The 25,604-nt window shown below is 37.7% G+C and overlaps 1 protein-coding gene across 10 annotated transcripts in view; it reads right to left on the reverse strand.

Annotated features, from left to right (window-relative positions):
• MRTFB (myocardin related transcription factor B) overlaps positions 1-25,604 on the reverse strand; it is a 205,890-nt gene that overhangs the window by 100,461 nt on the left and 79,825 nt on the right. For 8 of the 10 annotated variants that reach the window (XM_043456391.1, XM_043456393.1, XM_043456388.1 and 5 more), the window contains one exon: positions 22,146-22,208. The exons of the other annotated variants lie outside the window; for them this stretch is intronic. In XM_043456391.1, coding sequence (XP_043312326.1) covers positions 22,146-22,208 — 63 coding nt within the window. The remainder of the gene's footprint in view (positions 1-22,145; positions 22,209-25,604) is intronic. 10 annotated transcript variants of the gene reach the window in all.

Consider the following 25,604-nt stretch of genomic DNA (forward strand, 5'->3'; position numbering starts at 1 on the left):
CTTTATCTTTCTGGCTTACTTCACTCTGTATAATGGGCTCCAGTTTCATCCATCTCATTAGAATTGATTCAAATGTATTCTTTTTAATGGCTGGGTAATATTCCATTGTGTATATGTACCACAGCTTTCTTATCCATTCGTCTGCTGATGGGCATCTAGGTTGCTTCCATGTCCTGGCTATTATAAACAGTGCTGCGATGAACATTGGGGTGCACGTGTCTCTTTCAGATCTAGTTTCCTCAGTGTGTATGCCCAGAAGTGGGATTGCTGGGTCATATGGCAGTTCTATTTCCAGTTTTTTAAGAAATCTCCACACTGTTTTCCATAGTGGCTGTACTAGTTTGCATTCCCACCAACAGTGTAAGAGGGTTCCCTTTTCTCCACACCCTCTCCAGCATTTATTGCTTGTAGACTTTTGGATAGCAGCCATCCTGACTGGCGTGTAATGGTACCTCGTTGTGGTTTTGATTTGCATTTCTCTGATAATGAGTGATGTTGAGCATCTTTTCATGTGTTTGTTAGCCATCTGTATGCCTTCTTTGGAGAAATGTCTGTTTAGATCTTCAGCCCATTTTTTGATTGGGTCATTTATTTTTCTGGAATTGAGCTGCAGGAGCTGCTTGTATATTTTTGAGATTAATCCTTCGTCTGTTGCTTCGTTTGCTATTATCTTCTCCCAATCTGAGGGCTGTCTTTTCACCTTGCTTATAGTTTCCTTTGTTGTGCAAAAGCTTTTAAGTTTCATTAGGTCCCATTTGTTTAGTTTTGCTTTTATTTCCAATATATTCTGGGAGGGGGGTCATAGAGGATCCTGCTGTGATTTATGTCGGAGAGTGTTTTGCCTATGTTCTCCTCTAGGAGATTTATAGTTTCTGGTCTTACATTTAGATCTTTAATCCATTTTGAGTTTATTTTTGGGTATGGTGTTAGAAGGTGTTCTAGTTTCATTCTTTTACAAGTGTTGACCAGTTTTCCCAGCACCACTTATTAAAGAGGTTGTCTTTTTTCCATTGTATATCCTTGCCTCCTTTGTCGAAGATAAGGTGTCCACAGGTACGTGGATTTATCTCTGGGCTTTCAATTCTGTTCCATTGATCTATATTTCTGTCTTTGTGCCAGTACCATACTGTCTTGATGACTGTGGCTTTGTAGTAGAACCTGAAGTCAGGCAGGTTGATTCCTCCAGTTCCATTCTTCTTTCTCAAGATTGCTTTGGCTATTCGAGGTTTTTTGTATTTCCATACAAACTGTGAAATTATTTGTTCTAGTTCTGTGAAAAATACTGTTGGTAGCTTGATAGGGATTGCATTGAATCTATAGATTGCTTTGGGTAGCATAGCCATTTTCACAATATTGATTCTTCCAATCCATGAACACGGTATCTTTCTCCATCTATTTGTGTCCTCTTTGATTTCTTTCATCAGTGTTTTATAGTTTTTTATACATAGGTCTTTCATTTCTTTAGGTAGATATACTCCTAAGTATTTTATTCTTTTTGTTGCAATGGATGGCACCACATTTTAAGACCAAACTAGCCTACACAGAAAAGATTAAGGAGATACTAAAAAATTTAACTGTGCTACCTAAGTACATTTGAGTATTTAACAGTGGTATCTGAGCGGGAATACATATTAACTTGTTTCTCCTCTTCTTTCTCACCAATTTGCCATAGTATATACCACTGCCATTTTTATAATGAATAGTCAAACTATTTTGAAAAGCACTAATAAGTAGCTAAGCAGTGTGCATGTGCACACGCACACAAACCAAAGAAAATGCAAAGCAAAGAATGAGAAGTGCAAACAATGACTGACAATAAAAACACTTCTCTTAAAAACTGATACCGGCTTCTTAGTTATGGATGGTTTCTTTTCCAGTGTTGTGTTTGTTGTGCTTTAAATTTCCCCCCTCGATACTATTTCTAGAAACATGAAATAGATTTTTTTTTTAACCTTAGACAACACTACTTATATGTGAACTTAAGAAGAGTTAGGAAGTTTCAAAGCGAAGGGTGAGAACTTCTAACAAAGAAGATAAACGGGAAAGAAAATAGGAAATAGGGCAAATTTACCAAAGGCACTGTCAAGCAGAAACATTTTCTTAAGTCACAATGTTAGAAACTATTTATACACAGGATACAAATATAAACAAAACATTAAGAAGAAAATTAGAAGGGGGAATACTAGATGTACTATGAACATTTTACACATACACATAAGCATAAATTTAATAAAGAAGGATAAGAAACCTTGGGAAACACCATGACAACGTACATCTCTGTTTTTATTAGACTACACACAATTTTCAAATGAACCAATATAAAAAGACTGGGAAACCAGAATATTCTAGAAAAAAATCTTAAAATAACAGGGCAAATTCCTGAACACAGAGATCTGTAAAGCACTAACTGTGTATAATTAAATACATACAGCTCAGAATGATATTAATGTTCCCAGTAATCAACAATTCTTTTTCAAAATGAGGCTCATTACCACTTCACCACATTTATAATAGCATAGAACTTCATGAGCATCACACAATCTGAATAGATGAATATACTCTAGGGCTCAAGCAGGAACTTTTCATTCCCAGAGTCTGGAGTTAGTGCTGTGAGCCAGAGTGGGGAAAAAAGTAGGTTTCTTACAGTGTGTGCTAGCTCAGTGACAGAAATTTTCAGTCACAAATGGCTATATACACACACACACACACACACACACTTAAGCACTGAAACAAATTAAAGATAACAGTATACTGCTTAGCAATAACACAGAAGCCCTCTTTTTAGCATTTTGAAAATAATGTTTTCAAAAATATATGACGAAAATTAAGCCAACTTTCTTCAGTGTTTTTATATTTGGTTGATCTGTTTCCATAGCAAATACAACCCCAATAACATTTACCAATGGCTGTGGAATGAACTAAATTCAAGGATTGCTTCTTTCCCCCTTTGTAACCCTGGCATTTAGCATATCGTCCCACACTTAATAAATCTGCTACATCAATAAACAATAATCATAAAACCAATTAGGTCAAAATGCATCTACTGACAAGGATGGTAATGTAATAGCAATCTATTCTTTTTTCTTTAAGATATTCATGCACACTTAAGTGGCCATAACATATAGGCACAAATAAACTCATTCTTAGAGGCTTCTAGCAGTTTCAGGAAAATACATCTTAATCTGACTTGATGCACAATGAATTGTCTTTCAAAGGGGTTTTCAACTTATGCTTGATAGAAACATTAATTAATACATAACTTTCCACCTCAGTGACAACTGGTTAAGAAAGGGTTATCAGAAGTCTACAAAATCATAGCAAAGCAGAATAGAAAGCAGTGTTTAAGTCATAAGTCAGAGTACAAAAAAAATGAAATTTGAGGACTATTTCACTGGCAACATTGTTAAAAATAAATTTATGCATAAGATCTTTACAATAAAAACTAGAAAACTTTGCTGAGAGAAACAAAGGAACAACTATGTAAGTGGAGAGCTACTATACTGATGGACTAGAATTAAGCCCAAATTAATCTACAGATTCAACACAATCTCAATCATATTACTGCTAGATACTTTTTTTCTTTTAAAACAAGCTAATTCTAAAACAGAAGTGGAATGTAAAGGAACTAGGACATCCAGAGCAATACTATAAAAGGAGAACAAAGTTGGAAGAGTTACCCTACCTGATTTCATGACTGACTGTAAAGCTATAGTCATCAGGACAGGACTGGCAAAAGGATTAAGAAATAGATCAGTGGCACTGAATGAAGCACTCAGACACAGATCCACATTTAAATGATCACTGGATTTTAAACAAAGATGCCAAAGCATCCCCATTAGGAATGGAAGACTTCTCAACAGTCATTGCTGAAACAACCTGAAATCCACTGGGAAAAGATAAGTCTCGACCCCAGCCTCATACTGGACACCAAAGTCCATGTGAAGTGCACCATGGACATAAACGTAAAATCAAAAATGATAAAGCTTGTAGAAGAGCATAAAGGAAAATACTTCCATGGCTGGGGGTAGGCAAAGGTTTCTGAGGACACAGAAAACAATCATCATAAATAATTGAAAACTTAGACTTCATCAAAAATTAAGCCTTTTGCTCATCAAACACATTTTAAGAAAATGAAAAAGCAAGCCACAGACTGGGAGAACATATTTGCAAAACACATATTTCACACATATTAAGCATATATAAAGAACTCCAACAATGTCATAATAAAAAGACAAGCAACCAGGTTAAAAATGGACAGACGTGCTTCAGGCAATACTATTATGTTTTAAGTCATATTTAGAATCAGGCCTAAGCAGGGCTGACTATCATCTCAGAGCACACCTAGGCCAAGAGACAGGCAGTGGAATGCGGTGAAGGAAAGTGGGAAGGAGAAGCATGAACAATTTGTTCTCAAAATAAGGACATTTAAAATGGATTCTGAGCTCCAAGCGGATACATATAGATGCCTCCAATTTTATTTTGAAATATGTGAAAAAAGACTGATGGCTGGAAGAAGACAGATGAGTACACAAGAGATAAAACAGGCATGGAGAAATACTAACGGTAGAACTCGGGAGGTGTATGAGTGCTCACTATAAAATTCTTAGAAAAATGCTCAAAAGGTTTGGAAAAAACCTTTCACACAAACAGCCAATAAGTACATTGAAAACTGCTCAATACCATTAGCTTTCATAAAACTGCAAATTAACACCACCATGAGACACCACTGCATTCTTACTGGAATGGTTAAAAAAACTAACTTTGCCACATGTTGGTGAGGATGTGGCCCAACTAGAACTCTCATACATTTTTGGGGGTGCAAAATGTACAGCCACTTCTGAAAAAGGTATACTTTTTTATAAAATGTAATAAATATCCAGCAATTTTCTCCCACATATATAAATAAATATTTATACAAGAATATTCATAGCAGCTTTATTCATAACACCCCCAAACTGGATACAGCTCAGGTGTCCATTAAAAGGAAAACGGATAAACAAATTTTGTGGCGCACAATGGGACCTTACTAAGCAATAAAAAAGCATGAAGTACTGATACATACTGCGAATCCCAAGTGCAAAAAGGCTTAAAAAGAGTACCTATTGTATGATTTCATGTATACAAAATGCCCCAAAAGACAAACTTCATCTGCGGTGAACAAAACCAGAACAGTGATTGTCTCTGAGGGGCTGGGGTAAAGACTGACTGGGAAGAGGCATGAAGAAACTTTCTGGGGTGATGGCAACACTCTATATCCTGACTGGTAAGGGTCTGGGATACTATGTGTATGAAAAAACTCATCTAATGGGGTACTTTGCTGTTGTTGTTTGGTCACTAAGTTGTGTCTGACTCTCTTTGACCCCATGGACTGCAGCCTGCCAGGCTTCTGTTCATGGGATTTCCCAGGCAAGAACACTGGAGTGGGCTGTGATATCCTTCTCCAGGGGATCTTTCCAACCCACGGATCAAACCCACGTCTCCTGCTTGACAGGCAGATTCTTTATCATTGAGCCATAATGGTGTACTTTAGATTTGTGCATTTCATCACACCCATGTATAAATACATATTTTGTATTAGAAAATGTAAATCACCACTGAACTTTCCATAATGATGCTCATTCTGAAGTATTTACAGTTGAAGTGTACTAACATCCACAATTACTTTTGAAGTACATGAAAAATGTGATAGGATTGGTAAATGAACAGAGGATATACAGAAAAATGTTAATACAGAATTTAGGTATTTGTTATATGAGTATTTTGTATGTAATTCTTTCAGCTTTTCAAGATTATTGAATTTTTTCAGAATAAAGTGTTGGCCAACAACCAAAGAAAAACCTTAGGGTATCTTTTAATTTCCACAATCAGAGAATAACATGCCATACCATTCTTGTTAATTTTTGACATGCACTCTTGGAAACAGCTGCTCCGTTTTGCACAGAAAGCAAATATTATCACAATTTCTTCCTTCAAAGTTATTATGCTCTACTTCTTACCTTCAACTATGGGGAAGGAGAAATAGAAACAAATGGCTCTAACTGCAGAAAAACTAAGCCTCCTGTCATTTAAAAGCAAAACATTCAAAGAAAGGTAAATTACAAAATAGTACCTAAAAAACCAGTTAACACTAAATATTTTATATAACAAAGTATACCAGAACTGAGAAGACTCACAAACTCAGGTTTAATACTCAAGGCAGAGACTGTTAACCATTTCATGGTTAGAATGACCTACAGCAGTTGACTCTGAGTCATCTAGTGATGGAAGTTGTTTTATGGTGCAGGACAAGGAGGAGGAGTGTTAGCAGACGGTGCCACACAAACAAGGCTGTGCAGGTGAGAGGGGAGAACACGAACAAGAAGGCAGACAGAGCAGCTTGCACAACAACAGAGTCCCAAGAGTGAACAAGGGACAGGAGAGCCAGAGGTTCAGCAGTGCACGGAGGGCAGGCTACAGCAGGGCACAAGAGAAGGTGGGATGGCTAGGCAAGGTTTGGCCATGAAAGGACTCCAGAGTCCATAAGGTGACTGGGATTTATCCTAAAGACAATGTGGAGTCACTTAGCAGTGGGCAAGGGTGTCACACCTGCGTGTGTGGAAAGAGGGTCTGGCAGCTGTGAGGCAGGGAGGAGGAACAGATCAGCAGCTTACTGCAGTTCTCCAAGGCAGCAAAGATGGACGGGGAGCAAAGGATCAGAAGTCATTTTCCTGTGGTTTCTCAGACAGTCTTTCTACTGACCACGTGATCTATCCTCAAATGGTGGTGGTGACTAGACTTTAGGCTACTACATCAAGCAGTTAAATTATCTAAACTGACAACCTACTCATACTAGATACATCCTTAACTTAAAGGAAACTCAGTATTGGGACAGAGGATCAGTAATTACCATAAAAACTATATTTTGAGCCAAGGGAGCAACAGTCTAATCTTTTTTAGACTGGAAAAAAGTGCTAAAATCTCAAACCTGAAACAAAAAGAAAAGACATAATTCAAAATCTTCTTTTTGTCTTCAGTTTTCTTCTTTTTTATAGAGTTTTCTGTTTTTCATACAGAGTCAATCCTAAACTTCAACTAAAAATGATTAAACTCTTAAAATCTAATCCAGAGAGTCAACTCTTGGAAAGGGCCCTAGTGGTGGGAAAGATGGAAGGCAGAGGATGAGGTGGTTAGATAGCATCACCAACTCAATGGATATGAATTTGAGCAAACTCCGGGAAATAGTGAAGGAAAAAAAGCCTGGCATGCTACAGTTTACAAGGTCGCAAAGAGTCAGACACAACTTAGCAACAGAACAACAACAACTCTAAAAACAGGAAAGATGCCCATAACTAAGTCCCATAACTAATTCATTGAAGTCATCAAGATCTGGGTTCAGACAAATCTCAACCTGCCACTTCCAGGCATGTAACTTTGGGAAATTTCCAAATATTAATAAGGTAATAGTAAGGCAGAAAGTGAAGAGGAACTGAAGAGACTCTTGATGAGGGTGAAGGAGAGAGTGAAAGGGCCGGCTTAAGACTAAATATTAAAAACAACTAAGATCATGGCATCCAGCTCCATTACTGAATGGCAAATAGAAGGGGAAAACGAAGTAGTGACCGATTTCCTTCTTCTAAAATCACTGCGGACGGTGACTGCAGCCATCAAGTCAGAATACGACTGCTTCTTGGCAGGAAAGAGATGACAAACCTAGACAGTGTGTTGAAAAGCAGAGACACGGCTCTGCCAACAAAGGTCCATATAGTCAAGGCTGTGGTCTTCCCAGTGGTCACATACAGTTGTGAGAGCTGGACCAGAAAGAAGGCAGAACGCAGAAGAATTGGTGCCTTCGAACCATGGTGTTGGAGAAAGCTTCTGAAAACCCCCTGGACATCAAGGAGATCAAACCAGTCAATCTTAAGGGAGATCAACCCTGAATATTCACTAGAAGGACTGATGCTGAAGCTGAAGCTCCAGTATTTTGGTCATTTGAGAACACAGATGACTCACTGGAAAAGTCCCTGATGCTGGGAAAGATGGAGGGCAGAAGGAGAAGAGGGTGTCAGAGGATGAGATGGCTGGACGGCATCACCGATAGAACTTACATGAATTTGGGCAAACCCCCGGAGATGGTGAGGGACAGGGAAGCCTGGCGTGATGAAGTCCATGGGGTCGCAGGCCACAAGAGTCAGACATGAGTGGGCAACTGAACAACAACAATAGTAGGGTAAGTTCCTTATTTGTAAAATAGAAGAGATGACTCTTACATCTCTAGCACAACTGCAGGGAGGATTTAATGAAGTAACCCAAGTACAACACCCAGTACAGTGCCCACATTATAAGAAGCCATCAATAAACACAGGTACCTATTCCATTCTTCTTACCTATGATTTCCAGTGAAAATAACTAAGAGAAAAGGAGATAAAAGTTTGCTTTTACAAGTACAGTATAAATATGTGTGAACTACTTGGAAAATGTTTTTTACATGGGCTTTATCTCTCAATAAACAACATTATTGAAAAGTAAATGCCCTCATTAAATTAAAATGTAGCTTGGACTTAGATAAATTGATAGATAATGCTAAATATTGGGAAATGTGTTAACAGAAATCAAGGCTGTAATGACTATTGATTTCCCTGCAAATTGAAATATTTCTTTTCTTTGGGAAGTTGAACCACCTCTTTAAAAAGTTTCTTCAAAATGGTCATGCTTGACTTGTTCCCAACTGAGCTCCAAGAAAATCTATCCAAATGATATAAAAGTATAAAAAATGGTACACTATGAAATCTGTTACCTATTTAAATAAGAATATATAATAATGTGCAAGGAATAATAATGAAAAAAAGCAAAAGGATAAGTGTGAGTAGGGGAGAAGAAAACAAGGAAAAGAGTCTTATCTGGGTATCCTTTTTATACAGTTCTGTGGACCATCATCATGTTTTGCATATTTTAAAAAATGAAATTAAATCAATAAGGATTGGCAACAAATTAAAATTTCATACAAGCAAAAATAAATGAACCTAATTATCTATCAAACTGATAAAATCACAAAAGAAAGAAAAGAATCTAAGAAACTTTTAAACACAGTCATGACAATCCACCTTCAATGGAATATATAACAACAAAACAAACTACAAAGAAATTTAGGATTTCATGTTTGTTGTTAGTAGCGGTATTGGAGTGTAATCCTGAAATCAGTTCATACATTTAGGACTGAGCTAGTGAGCAAATAGATATTTCAGGAATCAAGGAGAAAGAATATATAAGTAAGAATGGGAGAAGAGAGAGGAAGAAGCCAATGGTATTAAGATTGAAGTTAGGTTTAGGATTTTTATTTTTTACCTTTTAATTTTAATGTAACATACATACAAAAAATGTGCCTGTAAGTGTACAATATGCTGAGTGTCAACAAACTGAACACACCCATGCAACAAGCACTAGGAAACCAAACATTTCTCATACCCCAAGACTCCTGGTTTTCGCTTCCCTTCTGTTTCCTTGTCCCACAGCAAGGATAACTGCTACCCTGATTTCTCACATCACAGACTAGTTTTGCCTGTTTTTGTACTTTATATAAGTGGAATTATATAGTATGTACTCTTCTAAGACTGGCTGCCTTCACTCAATGTTATTTTTGTTAGGTTGTGCATGTTCTTACAAGCAGCTGCAGCCTGTTCATTCCCGTGGCTCACATCACAATTAGAACACCCAACTGTAAATGGGCACTGGGAGAGCTTCCAGTCTTTGCCTAGAACCAGCAGTGCTACTGTGAACATTCCAGTAGACTGAATCATATGGAATTGCTGATAGTACCTACAGAAAATGGCAATTTCATATCATTTAAATTAATACATCATCTTCCGAAGAACATATGCATATATTCCTGTTGAGTAAATCTAGAAGTGGAATTGCTGACACTTAGGCTTAAGCAAACAGTTTTCTAAAATGGTTTTATACCAGTTTACATGTCCACCAATTGCTCTATATCCTTGATGCAACGATGTTATCTATCTCCGTGTGTCCATTCTAGCTGCCATTAATACTTTACTGTGGTTTTCATTTGCATAGCTCTAATGACTAATAGAGAGACTTCCCTGGTGGCTCAGACGGTAAAGCGTCTGCCTACAATGCGGGAGAGACCCGGGTTCAATCCCTGGGTTGGGAAGATCTCCTAAAGAAGGAAATGGCAACCCACTCCAGTATTCTTGACTGGAAAATCCAATGGACAGAGGAGCCTGGTGGGCTACGGTCCATGGGGTCGCAAAGAGTCGGACACGACTGAGCGACTTCACCTTCACCTTCAAACACTAATAAATCCATATCCATATCTATGCATACCATTTGTATTTCTCTTTTGTGAAGTTTGTGTCGAGGCTTTTGTCCATTTATTCATATTGGCTTATAGGAGACCTTTCTATATCCTGGAGAAGAGTCTTGTTAAGTACGTGTATTATGAATTATCTCTTCCCACTCCGGGGGTTGTCTTTTCTCTTTCAATGATGTCTTTAGGTGCGGAAGAGTAATTCATTTAATTACAGCACAGTCTATCAGGTTTTTCATTTATGAATAGTGCTGTGTCCTATTTAAGATATTTTGTTCACCCCCTAAGGTTATGGGGAATTTTTTCCCCCAAAAGTTTTACTGCTTTACCTTTCAGAGCTGAACTTTTCTGTGTACCATATAAATTCCAGATTAATTTCATTTCACTGGATATTTAACTAACCTGCAACCATTTGTTTAAAAAGATCATTTTTTCCTTACTGCATGTATTATACATGGCACTTTTCTAACAAATCAGGTAACAGAATATTGTCTGATTTCTCTATTCTGCTCCATTGGTCAGGTTGTTTATCTGTCTAAACTACTACAATGTTATAGGAGGTCTTAATATCTGATAATGTAAATTCTCTGGTTTTGTTCACCCTTTTCAAAGAAAGAGTATAAAGTGAAATATGACATGAGAAGGAAATACTGAACATGACTGTGAGTTTTTCGTTATTTGTGTGATTGTCCATGAGTGAACTTCCCAGAGCACCCATTACATATGCTAGGTAAGTTAACATGGGAGGCAGTCTGGACAGATTCAAGGAGGTTGACAGTGACTGTAGAATGTTTTAATCTTCAACAAGTTTTTAGGTAAATCTGCTCAAGTAAAATCTTAACATTTAAAATTTTAGCTTAAAATGAAATAATTTTAGCTTTATACACAGTTACATGTATACCTTTGTGGGAGATCAAACCAGTCAATACTAGGGGAAATCAGCCCTGAATATTCATTGGAAGGACTGATGCTGAAGCTGAAATTCCAATACTTTGGCCACCTGATGTGAACAGCTGACTCATTGGAAAAGACCCTGATGCTGGGAAAGACTGAAGGCGGGGTGGGGGGAGGGGAAGGGGATGACAGAGGATGATGGTTGGATGGCATCACTGACTCAATGGACATGAGTTTGAGCAAGCTCCGGGAGTTGGTGATGGACAGGGAAGCCTGGAGTGCTGCAGTCCATGGGGACGCAGAGAGTTGGACACGACTGAGTGACTAAACTGAACTGGTGGCTCAGTCGGTAAAGAAATCTCCCTGCAATGCAGGAGACCTGGGTCTGATCCCTGGGTTGGGAAGATCCCCTGTATAAGGGGATAATTCCATGGACAGAGGAACGTGGTGGGCTACAGATAAAGGGGTCGCGAAGAGCTGGACATGACTCATCAAGTATACCTTCTGTAACTACTTTCTTTACATATAAAGTTAAGAACAATATTTATCTTAAAAACACCTTTGTTTTTAACTTTCTTCTAAATAAAACTTGTGCTGTGCTTAGTCGCTCAGTCATGTCCAACTCTTTGCAACCTCATGGGACTGTGGCCCACCAGGCTCCTATGTTCATGGGGATTCTCCAGGCAAGAACATTGGAGTGGGTTGCCATACCCTCTATCTTTTCTATTGTAACAGTGGTCTTTATAACCTGAGGTCCCATCTTTACAACTTTCTTTTTAGCTTCTTACCTTTGCATTATTTAAACCCTCTGACTCTCAGTTTACTGGTCTTATAAAATGGGAACAAGTAAAACCTACCAAATAAGTTAAAATGTCTTTACCTATTCCAGGAAGAAAACCTCTCTTTACTGTCAGAATTCAGCACTTGAACTTGACTATTTTTCATTTTGGGTTCCAGGTCCACTGTGTGAGCAAGGGGGAAGAATGCAGTGATGTGTATAAGAAACATGTGGAAGAACACACACAGTGCCTTGGTGTAGGTGGATTAAAAAACTATAAACTGATCAGTTATAGCATAGAAGGGAATGAGACCAAAAAAGTGTTCTGTTTTTCTGACACAGGGTACAAGAAGGTCAGATTGTAATCATTTAATTTACATGATTATATTCCTTAAAAACAGCAAAGGTAGGGAATAACACTTTATAAAGGATATACAGGAAAAAAAAAAGAGTATGCAGCTTAAAAATAAAAATTCCATCAGAAAAAGAATCTGTATTACCATATTTAAATCTCTTAAAACATTATTTCAAACAATTATGTTTTCAAACATTTGGGAGAACAAAACAGAGTTGCATACATGAAACTTACTTGACAAATGGAAAAGACATCTGGAGAGGAAAGCTCAGTTAGTACTCTTAAGTGATTCCGATGATAGAGGGGACTTTGGATGAAAGGCTTTCCCCAGGGTCATTAACATTTTGTCTCACTCTCTTTAAAATGATCGTATAAGAAGTAGAAAAAATAGCATTTGTTGCCAATGGTACTGTGAAATGGCAAACTTCAGCTGGTGACAGACGGATTAGGAACAACAAAGGCACAACTTCTATCAATCTTTGAGTTCTGGGCTCAGGGATTCTCTGAAGTTAATTATTTACAAAGCAATTCTTAAGGCACCACTCTTTATTTTGGATAGCTCCACCCAAATTGTCTCTCAAGATACAGAAAAACGAAGCAAAACTCAAGCAAAAAAAAAAAAAAAAAAAACTTATTTGATAAAAAAACAAGTATCGTATACTCTAAAGTACACTATATGAGTATATATTGATGATTCTAATTTTCAAAAATGTAACAATCTTTTTACTTTCCTGGTATTCAGTACTATCTTATTTATACCTGTTGGAATCAACAGGTCACCTGGACGAAGTAAGAGTGACAACCAACCGCAAAAGCTCTTCAGAGGGGCAGCACCCTGCCTTGTCCGTCTGGGTCTCTGGGGCCAGCTTTGACACTAAGCCTCACTCCCTCCACCCACTACCAACTCCTCCCATCTGTTCTCTGTCTCTTAACCTCTCAGGCTTCCCAGTGACTGTGAGACAGCCACACGGGCCAGAGATGGGCAGCGAGGGTGGCCTTGCGAACAGAGGTGGAAGCCTTCCGCAGCTGAGCCCCAGGGAAATGCAGGAAGGATGACTATGGGGAGTCAGACTACAGAGATTTTGATTAAACTGTGTTTCTGTGATTCCTAGACAGTAGTCTGCTTTATTTCTATTTATACCATTTACCACCATGATGAAGTTCTTTACCAATATAAATTCTCCTTTAAAGTTGTTTGTCAACAAAGGATGAGGGTCTATGTGTTGCGAAGATTCAACGTGAAGTTTGGCTAGCTCTAAGTAGAATCTCACTCATGTTTACATAACCATGAGCTATCAAATCACTCTGATATTACCCATTAAACAGTATATTGCCAAGCTGAATCAAATCAGAATACTGAGGCAAAGACAGTTTCTCTTAATTTCAAAATTTTAAGGAGAAAATAATATGTAATCAGTTCTTCATTAAAGAAGAATGAATTCTGCCAAAAATGGAAACTTTCTTCCTCGAGGCTCCCAAATTTTTTTAATGATTCTTTACTTTTTTTAATTGAGGGATAGTTCATTTACACTATTATATTAGTTTTCAGGTGTATAACACAGTGATAAAAAATTTTTCCAGATGATACTCAATTTATAGTTTTCATCAAATATTGGCTATATTCCCTGTGCTATACAATATATCCTTGTAGCTTATTTAGTTTACAAAGTAGTATGTATCTCTTTCTCTCCTACCCCTGTCTTGCCCTTCTTCACTGGTAACTGCTAGCTTATTCTCTGTATCTATGAGCCAGTTTCTTTTCTGTTATATTTACTAGTTTTATTTTTTAGATTCCACATATAAGTGATAACATAGAGTCTTTGTCTTTCTCTGTCTTATTTCGTTAAGCATAATACCCTCCAGATCCATCCATGTTTGTGGAAAGGCAAATTTTCATTCTCTTTTGTGGCTGAGTTGTATTTCACTACATACAGTCACATCTTCTTTATCCATTCATCTGTTGGTGGACACTTACGCTGCTTCTATATCTTTGCTGTTGTAAATAATGCTGCTACAAACACTGGTGTTCATGTAAAAAGATGATTCTTGAACCAAATGAATAACTATGTCATTGGCTCCATGTTATCTAAGAAGCTTTAACATTACGACAACCTTGCTGACCGTTCATGCCAAGAGCAGAAGCTGGAAAGCTACTTGTCATGAGAACCAACCAAAACTCAGTTTTTAACCAAAAATCTGGTTTCATTCATACAGTGATCAAACAGCCAGTAGTAACCTGGTGTGTCCAATAAGGTTGGAATGTTTGGGTGGATCTCAAAATAAAATAACACTGCAGCTACAGTCTAATCAGAAAGTCAGGCTACCTGTATCCAAAGAGGAAACATGCTTCACAGGAAAAGCATGGGCCTTGAGTTAAAAATCCCAATTCCCAACTTCTGTTTTCAGCTATTACGGAATAACAGAATTACTCTTAACCTCTCACTATAAGAAACTAGGTAGCCCGACTGGACAAAATACACGAAACAATTGCTCTCCTACGCAGAGAAGCAGGCAACACAGGACCGTGGCCCCTAGGAATAGGGAAACAAATGAGATGAGCCTTACAACTGCAGTAGCTTTCTGTCTGGAGGCAATCTCTAGACTGAAACTCAAAGAGACTCGCTGAACTGAGACAGAGATGAGAGCTTCAGGAGGCTAAGGCAGCCAGAAGCTGCAATGCAGAAAAGGAGGGACCTATGCTGAGGAGTTCCAGCAGTCTGCATAAGCCTTTGCTGAGTGCTAAGCTGTATGTCCATCCTCAAGAAAACGAAATGCAAAAAAGCAAAATGGCTGTCTGAGGAGACCTTACAAATAGCTGTGAAAAGAAGAGAAGCGAAAAGCAAAGGAGAAAAGGAAAGATATACCCATGTGAATGCAGAGTTCCAAAGAATAGCAAGGAGAGAGAAGAAAGCCTTCCTCAGCGATCAATGCAAAGAAATAGAGGAAAACAACAGAATGGGAAAGACTAGAGATCTCTTCAAGAAAATGAGAGATACCAAGGGAACATTTCATGCAAAGATGGGTTCAATAAAGGACAGAAATGGTATGGACCTAACAGAAGCAGAAGATATTAAGAAGAGGTGGCAAGAATACACAGAAGAACTATACAAAAAAGATCTTCACGACCCAGATAATCACGATGGTGTGATCACTCACCTGGAGCCAGACATCCTGGAATGTGAAGTCAAGTGGGCCTTAGGAAGCATCACCACGAACAAAGCTAGTGGAGGTGATGGAATTCCAGTTGAGCTATTTCAAATTCTAGAGGATGATGCTGTGAAAATGCTGCACTCAATATGCCAGCAAATTTGGAAAACTCAGCAGTGGCCACAGGACTGGAAAAGGTCAGTTTTCATTCCAATCCCTAAGAAAGGCAATGCCAAAGAATGCTCAAATTACCACACAATTGCACTTATCTCACTCGCTAGCAAAGTAATGCTCAAAATTCTCGAAGCCAGGCTTCAGCAGTATGTGAACTGTGAGCTTCCAGGTGTTCAAGCTGGTTTTAGAAAAGGCAGAGGAACCAGAGATCAAATTGCCAACATTCGTTGGATCATCGAAAAAGAAAGTTCCAGAAAAACATCTATTTCTGCTTTATTGACTATGCCAAAGCCTTTGACTGAGTGGATCACAATAAACTGTGGAAAATTCTGAAAGAGATGGGAATACCAGACCACCTGACCTGCCTCTTGAGAAACCTGTATGCAGATCAGGAAGCAACAGTTAGAACTGGACATGGAACAACAGACTGGTTCCAAATAGGAAAAGGAGTACGTCAAGGCTGTATATTGTCACCCTGCTTATTTAACTTATATGCAGAGTATATCATGAGAAACGCTGGGCTGGAGGAAGCACAAACTGGAATCAAGATTGCTGGGAGAAATATAAATAACCTCAGATATGCAGATGACACCACCCTTATGGCAGAAAGTGAAGAAGAACTAAAGAGCCTTTGATGAAAGTGAAAGAGGAGAGTGAAAAAGTTGGCTTAAAGCTCAACATCCAGAAAACTAAGATCATGGCATCTGATCCCATCACTTCATGGCAAATAGATGGGGAAACAGTGGAAACAGTGTCAGACTTTATTTTTCTCTGGGCTCCAAAATCACTGCAGATGGTGATTGCAGCCATGAAATTAAAAGACGCTTACTCCTTGGAAGGAAAGTTATGACCAACCTGGATAGCATGTTAAAAAGCAGAGACATTACTTTGCCAACAAAGGTCTGTCTAGTCAAAGCTATGGTTTTTCCAGTTGTCATGTATGGATGTGAGAGTTGGACTGTGAAGAAAGCTGAGCACCGAAGAATTGATGCTTTTGAACTGTGGTGTTGGAGAAGACTCCTGAGAGTCCCTTGGACTGCAAGGAGATCCAACCAGTCCAATCTAAAGGAGATCAGTCCTGGGTGTTCATTGGAAGGACTGAAGCTGAAGCTCCAATACTTTGGCCACCTGATGCGAAGAGCTGACTCACTGGAAAAGATCCTGATGCTGGGAAAGATTGAGGGCAGGAGGAGAAGGGGACGACAGAGGATGAGATGGTTGGATGGCATCACCAACTCAATGGACATGAGTTTGGGTAAACTCTGGGCGTTGGTAACCCACAGGGAGGCCTGGCATGCTGCAGTCCACGGGGTGGCAATGAGTCGGACACGACTGAGTGACTGAACTGATCTCCAATAAATAATTATAAGGCTACTTGCAAAGAGGCAAGAAAACACTTCTTAAACATGAGAAAAATTTATCAATAAAAACCCAGAAATGACAGAAAAAAGGAATTATTAACCCTGACAACTATGTACAAGTATTTAAAGCAAAAAGGGAATATAATGAAAACAGAAATGGACAATGCAAAAAGGAACCTCTAGAGATAAAAATATAATAGCTAAGATAAACATTTTACTGGATAGCATTAACAACATGTTAGACCTGCATTAGAAAAAATCAGTAAATATGAAGGGAATAAAGAAGCACAGCTAATAAGATGATGTAAAAATAGTAATGAAATGAAATCCCCCCCCAAAAGAATATCTTAAAAAAAAAACAGGCAAGAAGAGAGGAATAAAGAAACAGAACAGAATGGACAAACATTACATACAACAAAATGATAGATTTAAACTCAATTGTGGTAGGCAGCCTCTAAGACAATCCTCAATGATCCCAGCCTTCTGATATTTATGGTCTTAAATAATCCTTTCCTTGAGCAATCTGCTTCTAACCAATATAACAGAATACTGGAGTAGATAGCCTTTCCCTTCTCTAGGGGATCTTCCCAACCCAGGGATCGAACCTAGGTCTCCCACACTGCAGGCAGACTCTACCAGCTGAGCCACAAGGGAAGCCCAAGAATACTGGAGTGGGTAGCCTAGCCTTTCTCCAGCAGATCTTCCAGATCTGGGAATCGAACTGGGGTCTCCTGCATTGCAGGCGGATTCTTTACCAACTGAGCTGTCAGAGAAACCCATCAATACACCAGGACAATGTTAAGGAAATGTTGCAAAAAATTATCACTTTTGTCTTGCTAGCATTATTCTCTTACTGACTTTGATAAAATAAGCTGCCATGTTGGAGAGGGGGGCCTCCAGCCAACAGCCAGCAAGGAACTGAGGTGCTCAGTCCCACAGCCCTCAACGTACTAAATCTTGCCAAGAACAACTTAACCAAGGTTAGAAGTGGATCATTCCCCAGTTGAACCTTCAGATGAAACCAGGGCCTTGCCCGATACCTGACTACAGGCTTGTGAAGCAGAGGTACCAAGTTAAGTTGTGTCTGAATTCCTAATCCACAGAAAGTGTTCAGATCATAAATGTGTCCTCTGTGAAGCTGCTAAAGTATAAAGCAGTTTGTTACACAGCAATAGGTAACTAATACATCAGACATATCAATAATTACCTTAAATATAAATAATCTAAACATCACAAATGAAAGACAGAGATTGTCAGACTACATTTAAAAAAAGGAAAGTCCAGCTCTATGCTGTCTATAAGAAATGTACTTTAAACACAAAGGTACAGGTGGGTTAAAGGTAAAAGCTGGGGAAGGATATATCATGAAATGATAAACATAAGAACTACTTTAAATAGTTTCAGAGTAATGGGTGAAGAAAACAAAAACCAGTTACTCTCTAAAGCCACTAGCCTCTGAAATTCAGAGTTTAGGACTAAGTTCTTGGATTTCTCTAAATTTCAAATTTTTCAGTGCTAATTTGATTTGAGTACATTTAAATTCATTTATTTGGAAAACCCTCCAAATTAAAATATTTGGGTGTCCAAATAAAACCTTCAAATTTTTGAAACTATAAGCATTTGTTTCTGTTGAGGGTGGAGAAGACATTCAGCAGGCAAGCAGGCAGCTTCTCTACTTCTGTGCAGACAAATTTACAACCAGAGACGTCACTACTTTATCAGCAAGTTATTTAATCAAATTCCCGTTCTTTGAGAAAGAGACTAGTTCACAGAAATAAAAAGTGAGAGTGAAAAAATCTACCTTTTAAAAGCGTATTAGAAAAGCAATACTTTCTCCTAAGAGCACATCTAGTTAAAACATCATTTTTTAATTCTAAGTTTGAGAAAAAAGGTAACATGACCATAAATATCTTTTTCATTATATATATTATATACCTCAATCAAGAGGCAAAAAATTCTTAAGTACATTCAATAATTATTGATGATCAATTACTAAGCATCTTTCTATTGCATTCCATTTTACTAAGGAGATCTCTTAAACATCCTGGGTTTCTTTTTTACTACTAATTTTAAGAGGCTTGGTTAAGGTCATATATCAATTTACTTCCTGTGTTTCATTTTTTTTCCATTTTAAAGTTGTTTAAAACATTTTATAATCCTACAACAGAATCAGATATCATATCATAAGCAATTTTTGATTGTGCATAAAGGACTAACTCACTGAAAAGAAACCTGCACAGGAGGAAACCAACCACACAAAGTCCCCCAATAAGCCCGATCCTTCACACGTGAAATGCTGTTCACCCCTGGAATTTCATACATGCCACTTACACTTCAGACCAGGACAACCATGAGGCTATAGCATCTAAGGTCAACTATAAACCAAATAAACCTAATTACCCATTTCCTTAAGTTGTCCAGCCTTCAAATCTCTTGCATTCTGCCCTTCTCATCTATTTTTGCCACTATTTTTTAAAAGAAATGCCTCATAATACACAATACAGTAACAGAATTCAGATTAATTAAAAAACAATTTACAAATCTGTCCCCCCACCCTATGACCTTGAAGCATCATCTAAACAACTGCCATTACACCAAGAATATTCTGTATCACTAGATCTATTACTATTTTCATATATTTCAAAAGTCATTGTGAGACAAGTCATTATATACATATTTTTAATACACACATTTGTTTTTTAAAAGATCATTTCTGAAATTAATTTATTTTGTTGTTAAATAACTGGGCTCATAAATGAAAGAATTTTAATTTAGAGATGTGATTATGACATAGATTTCCTGGAATCAAAACAAAGAAGAAAAAAATTTAAGAGACAACTCAGAGCAAGAACTCTCTCTAAACATAACAAATAGCTGTTTTATTACTTCAAAATACCAAAAGTCTTCTGTACAGTACTTATCATATACATCAGATGGCTTGAAAGAGTCTCAGCAATCATATCTACTATCTTAATCTCTTCAGAACAACTACGTAAGAAGAAGAAAAATCTATAAATCAGTCCTTGATGACAGAGGGTTTGTTTAGGAGTTTACCAAATGGAATGACCCTACTGGAATTCCTTCAAGCGGCCTGTGAAAATGTCAGAACGGAGTCTGTTTTGGAGGTCGTAGTCCCTAGAGAGCTCTGAGTTTTGGCCTGTTTGTCTTTTCACATGCTTTAATATTTGAAAGTCATTCCTTGCAGACACTGACTGATGCCCAGGGAATGCTAGGATTGTGGGAACTGGCAGTACCAACAAGGGAGACGAACTTCATGGGAAACGCGTGCCTACTGCATTCGCCTGCTTAGCTCCCATAAGATAAGTGCTCTTCAAATGCTACGTAGGTACATAGCAAAACATTCAAAAACTGCATGTCATTTTGACATGTTAAAAAAGAAATATGTATGCAAATGGGGGCCAAAATTACTGGGACTATTGCAAGAAACAGTAAGGTATCAAACACCATGCTGGAACCCTAAAAAACTATTTCCCGAGTATGAATTTAAACACTATATCCTCAAAATATACACAATAATAATGAATAGTTACAAAGTGCTAATTATATGACCATGTTGTTCTAAATACTTGACTTATATGAACTCATTCAACCCTCACAGCAACCCCCATAAGGCAGGTACTATATGGTCCCCATTTTGCAGAGGAGGAAACTGAAGCAAAAAGGAGACAATTAATTCATCTCAGTTCACACAGCTAGTAACGGTGAACCAGATGGGATGGCTCCAGAGCTGGTGCCCTTCCTCACTGTGCATGCTTCACCACTGCTTATTTCATGGTATTTTACTTTAACATCAAGCATGCGATGCTGGGTGCCTATGGCGTGTACTCAGTACTTACACTGTGTCATGTACATGGAGTTACCATCAGCGCTTTACTTCATTCAAGCCTCCAGTAACTTGGGCTGTACACCTAACCTGACTCCTATTTACACATGACAGACACACGTTTGCGTGCCCTCAGACCACACGTCTAGTGCCACAGAGCAGGCTTATCTCTGCACTCGCTCTTTAAAATTAGGTTCTTCTTCCTCCCAGTTATCTGGGAGAATCATCTCTAAATTAACTTCTTTAGTTGAGGGAACTACTTTGAAAGATCTATGAGTCTAACAATTTTATGAGAATATCCTATTGAACTGCCAACACTGTACTAGAAGCCTAAGATCTAAGAATTATTTAGGGTAAGAGACACAAGGATCATTCAATAAATATTTTCTAATAATAAAAAGTAAACCCATTTCTACTCTTGAAATACTAACTTCTTTTAATATTTTGGGAAAGCTGAGCATTCTGATATGGCAAGCTTTTCTCTTATATAGTATATGATGGCTGCTCTAATCGATATATTTCTAAACTGCTGTTGTCAGAACAAGGATTGTGAAACAACGTCTCCTATTTTGTAGCTATAAATCTCAATTCTGCAGAGAGTATTGACAAATTCTAACATTTGTCCGTTTTTAAACTTAACTTATAAGAACCAAAGGCAAAATGGCTGTGATCAGACTTTACTAAACACAGAGGTCACAGATCAAAAATTTAAGTTAGTGAAACAGATACCCAACGATTAGCATTTTCTTAATAAAAACAACAACATAAGCAACCAGAAAAGGACATGAATGATTGGGGCTTAATATAAAGTTAAAATATTGTCTTTTAACTGAGTCTGATCCTGTAATAAAAATGTTAACACATACCTGCCAACCCTTGAAAACCATGAATAGAAAGACACTGCATATTCCACATTAGATGTAATCTTTTTAGGATAACACAAATTGAGCCAATTTCTCTTTCCTTTTAAACATGGGGGGAGGGGAGTCTGACTAACTGAATGAGCTGGCATGTATGTTTAATAATACATCTGTGAGGAACATATTAAAACAGCAACATTACTAATTTGTATCTATGGAAAATTCCATTGGTTAACTGAGATGGAAGTTATCTTCCATTCTTTCTGTTTCTGCTGCCCAATGAACAGCACAAGGCGAAAGTGATAATGAGATATAAGAACACACGATGTAACGAGGAAGGGCAGCCAGAGAAAGACACATGGGCTGAAAGCTACCGTATGAATATTACAATTACAATGGGCATAACCGCAACACAGAGAGCTCGACACTTACCCACGCTCACAGACTGAGTCAGCAGAGGAGACTGGAGTCCTGACTCCCAAAAGACTACACTTCCTGTTAATAATAGTGAGGGCAGCAGGTGAGGGTAATATGGATTAATTTAAAGGGTTAGATAAACACTGGGTAGGATATTTGCTAATTAGTCTGGGTGATTATTAACTATAAACCAAAGAGAAAATTACAGTTCATTTGTTACGCCAACATATTTGTCGTTTTGCTTTCTTTCACAATAATACTTCATCACTGATGCCTTAAAGTAAAATATAATAACAAAGAAAAAAATCACAGGTCACCTTTTTCCAGTATACTCTGTATATTTATCGGGTTATAGCAGAGAGCAGGCATCCCTTACCTACCCTTTCTCTACCTTTGTAGCTAGAGGAGGTCCCTATGGCTGGGTTAGGGTCAGACCTAAGTGAGAAGAACCCTGACTTAATTTCAACAAAGTCTCTCGGCCCAACAAAAAGTCTGATTATAAACTAACTATTCAATTCCAAGTAGCCTCGAAAGGCCTAAGTAGATAGGGAATTATAACTGAGTAATATTTATTAACTAATCACTCATATTACATATATTCTTTTTAAAAATTGCATTCTGAGGGAAGGAGAAAGACTGTTTCTTAATAAATTGATTTCAGTTTATTCACTGCTCCAGTGACTAATATACATCATATGGTGAACTCTAGTTTTATAAAAATTATCAAATCTATATAAGAAAAAGTTTACTTATATGACTCTAGAAAAGTCTTGTAAAAATTTTACATAAATGTGGTTTAAGATAATGAGGTCTCATACTGGATTAAACTGCTAATTACTATTATGTTCTAAAGCTTACTTATAATAAATGTTAATTGTTGACATTTCAAAGGAATTTCTGCAAGAGGACACAATTTTTAAGACTGGAAGAATAACTCAAAATGAGGCTTCAAGGGCGCTGTAACTGGGCCTGTGGTCTTGTTGATGCATTTCTGAAACTGCAGCCTCACCCATCCCCTCGGTGATAGTGATAACCAGAGCACTCCTAAGTTAGTGTTCTGACACTGCCGGCTACAAAGGGAGGCTGTGAGCTCATGTCCAGCCTCCACCCTCCCTCCATGTATGCTTTGTCTGGGTGTGTCCAGCAATGCACTGAAGCAAACGGAACTCTCAGTAACAGCAAAACTATCCAAATAAGAAATCTATAGTAGAAAAAGGAAGGTGGACAGGGTTACAGGTGCTTATTTATACTGTGAAACAAAACATGATATTTAATAGGAGACTTTATAAAGACCATTGTGAAAGAGAGGACCTCACCCTTAAGCTACTTATACGGCTTCCTTTTCATTTTGAAGGCTCCAAGAAATTGTCACAAACAAAAAGAATGAGAGCTGCCACAATTAATCAAGAATTTCATTTGCAGCTGCCCATTTGTAGCTAACTTTAAAACTTTTAATTGTGTTTAGTGTAAGTCCTAAAGACTAATTTTAAAAATATAATAAAAACTAAGGAAAATTACAGTTACAGAGTATATATTTCTCTTAGTCCAGTAACTTTTGAGAGTTGGAAAAGAAACTCAGTAACTCTTGAGAGTTGGAAAGGAAATTTACTATCTAAATGTATCAGAATGTTTATCAATATCCTTAAGAATTATTTCAAATATTGAAGAATCTAAATATGTTAATTATAAAGTCAACAACAAAACAATTTTACATAAAATTATTCATTTCTATTACCTCTAGTTATAGAAAGGGAAAGCAAGAATCCCACAGTTCCACGTCTTGGCTATTTAGCATCTAATTATTTCCTTCCCAGTTGTGACACTGAGAATTTTACGTCTTGCTGTTTGCTCCAGAGAAAAATAGAACTATCTTCTCTTTCACCAACCTTTACTAGTCCATATCAGCTGGTGTACATTCTAAAACACAGGGTTTTACACAAGACAAATCCTGAGCACCTTTGTGCTCTTCCAAACACCTAGACTGACAGTAAGTCTAAAGGTTAATGAGGTGTGGGGAATTGTTTTCAAAGTAAAAACCAAAGAAAAGATCAGCTGTGAACATATACAACTTATTTTCTACGGTACAAGGCGAGCAATTTCCTTTTGCTGGCCTTCATGCAAAGTTGAGACTGTTTGCCTCTGTATTAACACCTGTATTAAATCCAATGTAAAGAGCCACCTTGAATTCCTTGCATGTAACAAACTTTGTAATAAATTATTTTCTCTCTAAAAAGAGGTCATCTGCAACAGAACAAGCAAAGTCTAAAACTGTTCAGTGTGACCCATTTAACAGATGGAAAATCTTTAAAAAAAGTTTTCAAGATGGGCCCACAAGCTCAAAGGCCAAATAAGTGCAGTAACCAATGATACCAAAGTTTAAAGTAAGAATAACAAATAAGTCACTCTTCTCTATGAAGGCCTAAAACACAGTGACTGTTTAGTAGCACAAGCCTGCTAACACAGAAAGGGAAAGGTGGCAGATACTCATTCTCCCAGCACGTGATGCTATCAGCTGGCCTGTGGCATGAATACAGTCATGTTAACATGAGGAGGTCTTCAGAGACGTGCAAAGAAGTACTAAAACCAGGAACTCTTTATGAGGGGGGAATCTATGTCAGCTTGTTGGTTTACCCTGTGATAATGCTGGTAGTGAGCTAAAAGCTCAAGTCCCCCAACCAGCACACTTATCGGTCTTCAGTGGCCTCATGAATGAAAAGCTTCTCCTCATGGCCTCATCTAAGTGTGGGCACAGACAGAGAGCTCTAGCTCTTTCAGGCATGTTGTTTCCATCTATTCTGCCCTTCCCTGCTTTCATAAAGTGAAACTCACCTTACAGCACCTAAGGCTTTCTTTTATAACCAATAAAAGAACCAAGTTTCCCTTTGACTGAAATCCCTCTTTTTCTCAGTGTTAACCATCTAAAGGAATGTTAACACAGAAACGTGAAAATGGATCTATTATGTATATATTATGTCAAAACAAAGCTCAATTTTCCTGTGTATGCAGACTCCGAGAGACAGTAAAAGACAGGGGAGTCTGGCATGCTACAGTTCATGGGGTTGCAAGAAGTTGGACATGACTTAGCGACTGAACAACATGCATTGTTTTAGTAAAGGTACGTTATTTAGTAAAAGTATATCTACTTTCCATTATGGAAGACTGTCTTGCTGGGAAGAATTAATTGCCTAAATGGTACACTTACTGTTGAAATTCCATTAACTCTAGAAATATTTTGCCCACATTCAAGGGTAAAGGAAAGCCCTAGCTTATCTTTACTAAACATCTTTCATATTTACCCCAGCAGTGGGAATATTCTGTCACTCCACTACCATTGCCAATGTAAGTTTTAATCAAAAATAAGGGAAGATTCTAGACTCATTACTGTACTTAGGTATCAACTTCATTTTCCTTATAAAGTTTATTTACAAACTATTTAGTGATACAATCTGTCTATATACCAACCCCAAATTGAAA

The sequence above is a fragment of the Cervus canadensis genome, chromosome 32 (assembly GCF_019320065.1).
Source record: "Cervus canadensis isolate Bull #8, Minnesota chromosome 32, ASM1932006v1, whole genome shotgun sequence".
NCBI lineage: Eukaryota > Metazoa > Chordata > Mammalia > Artiodactyla > Cervidae > Cervus > Cervus canadensis.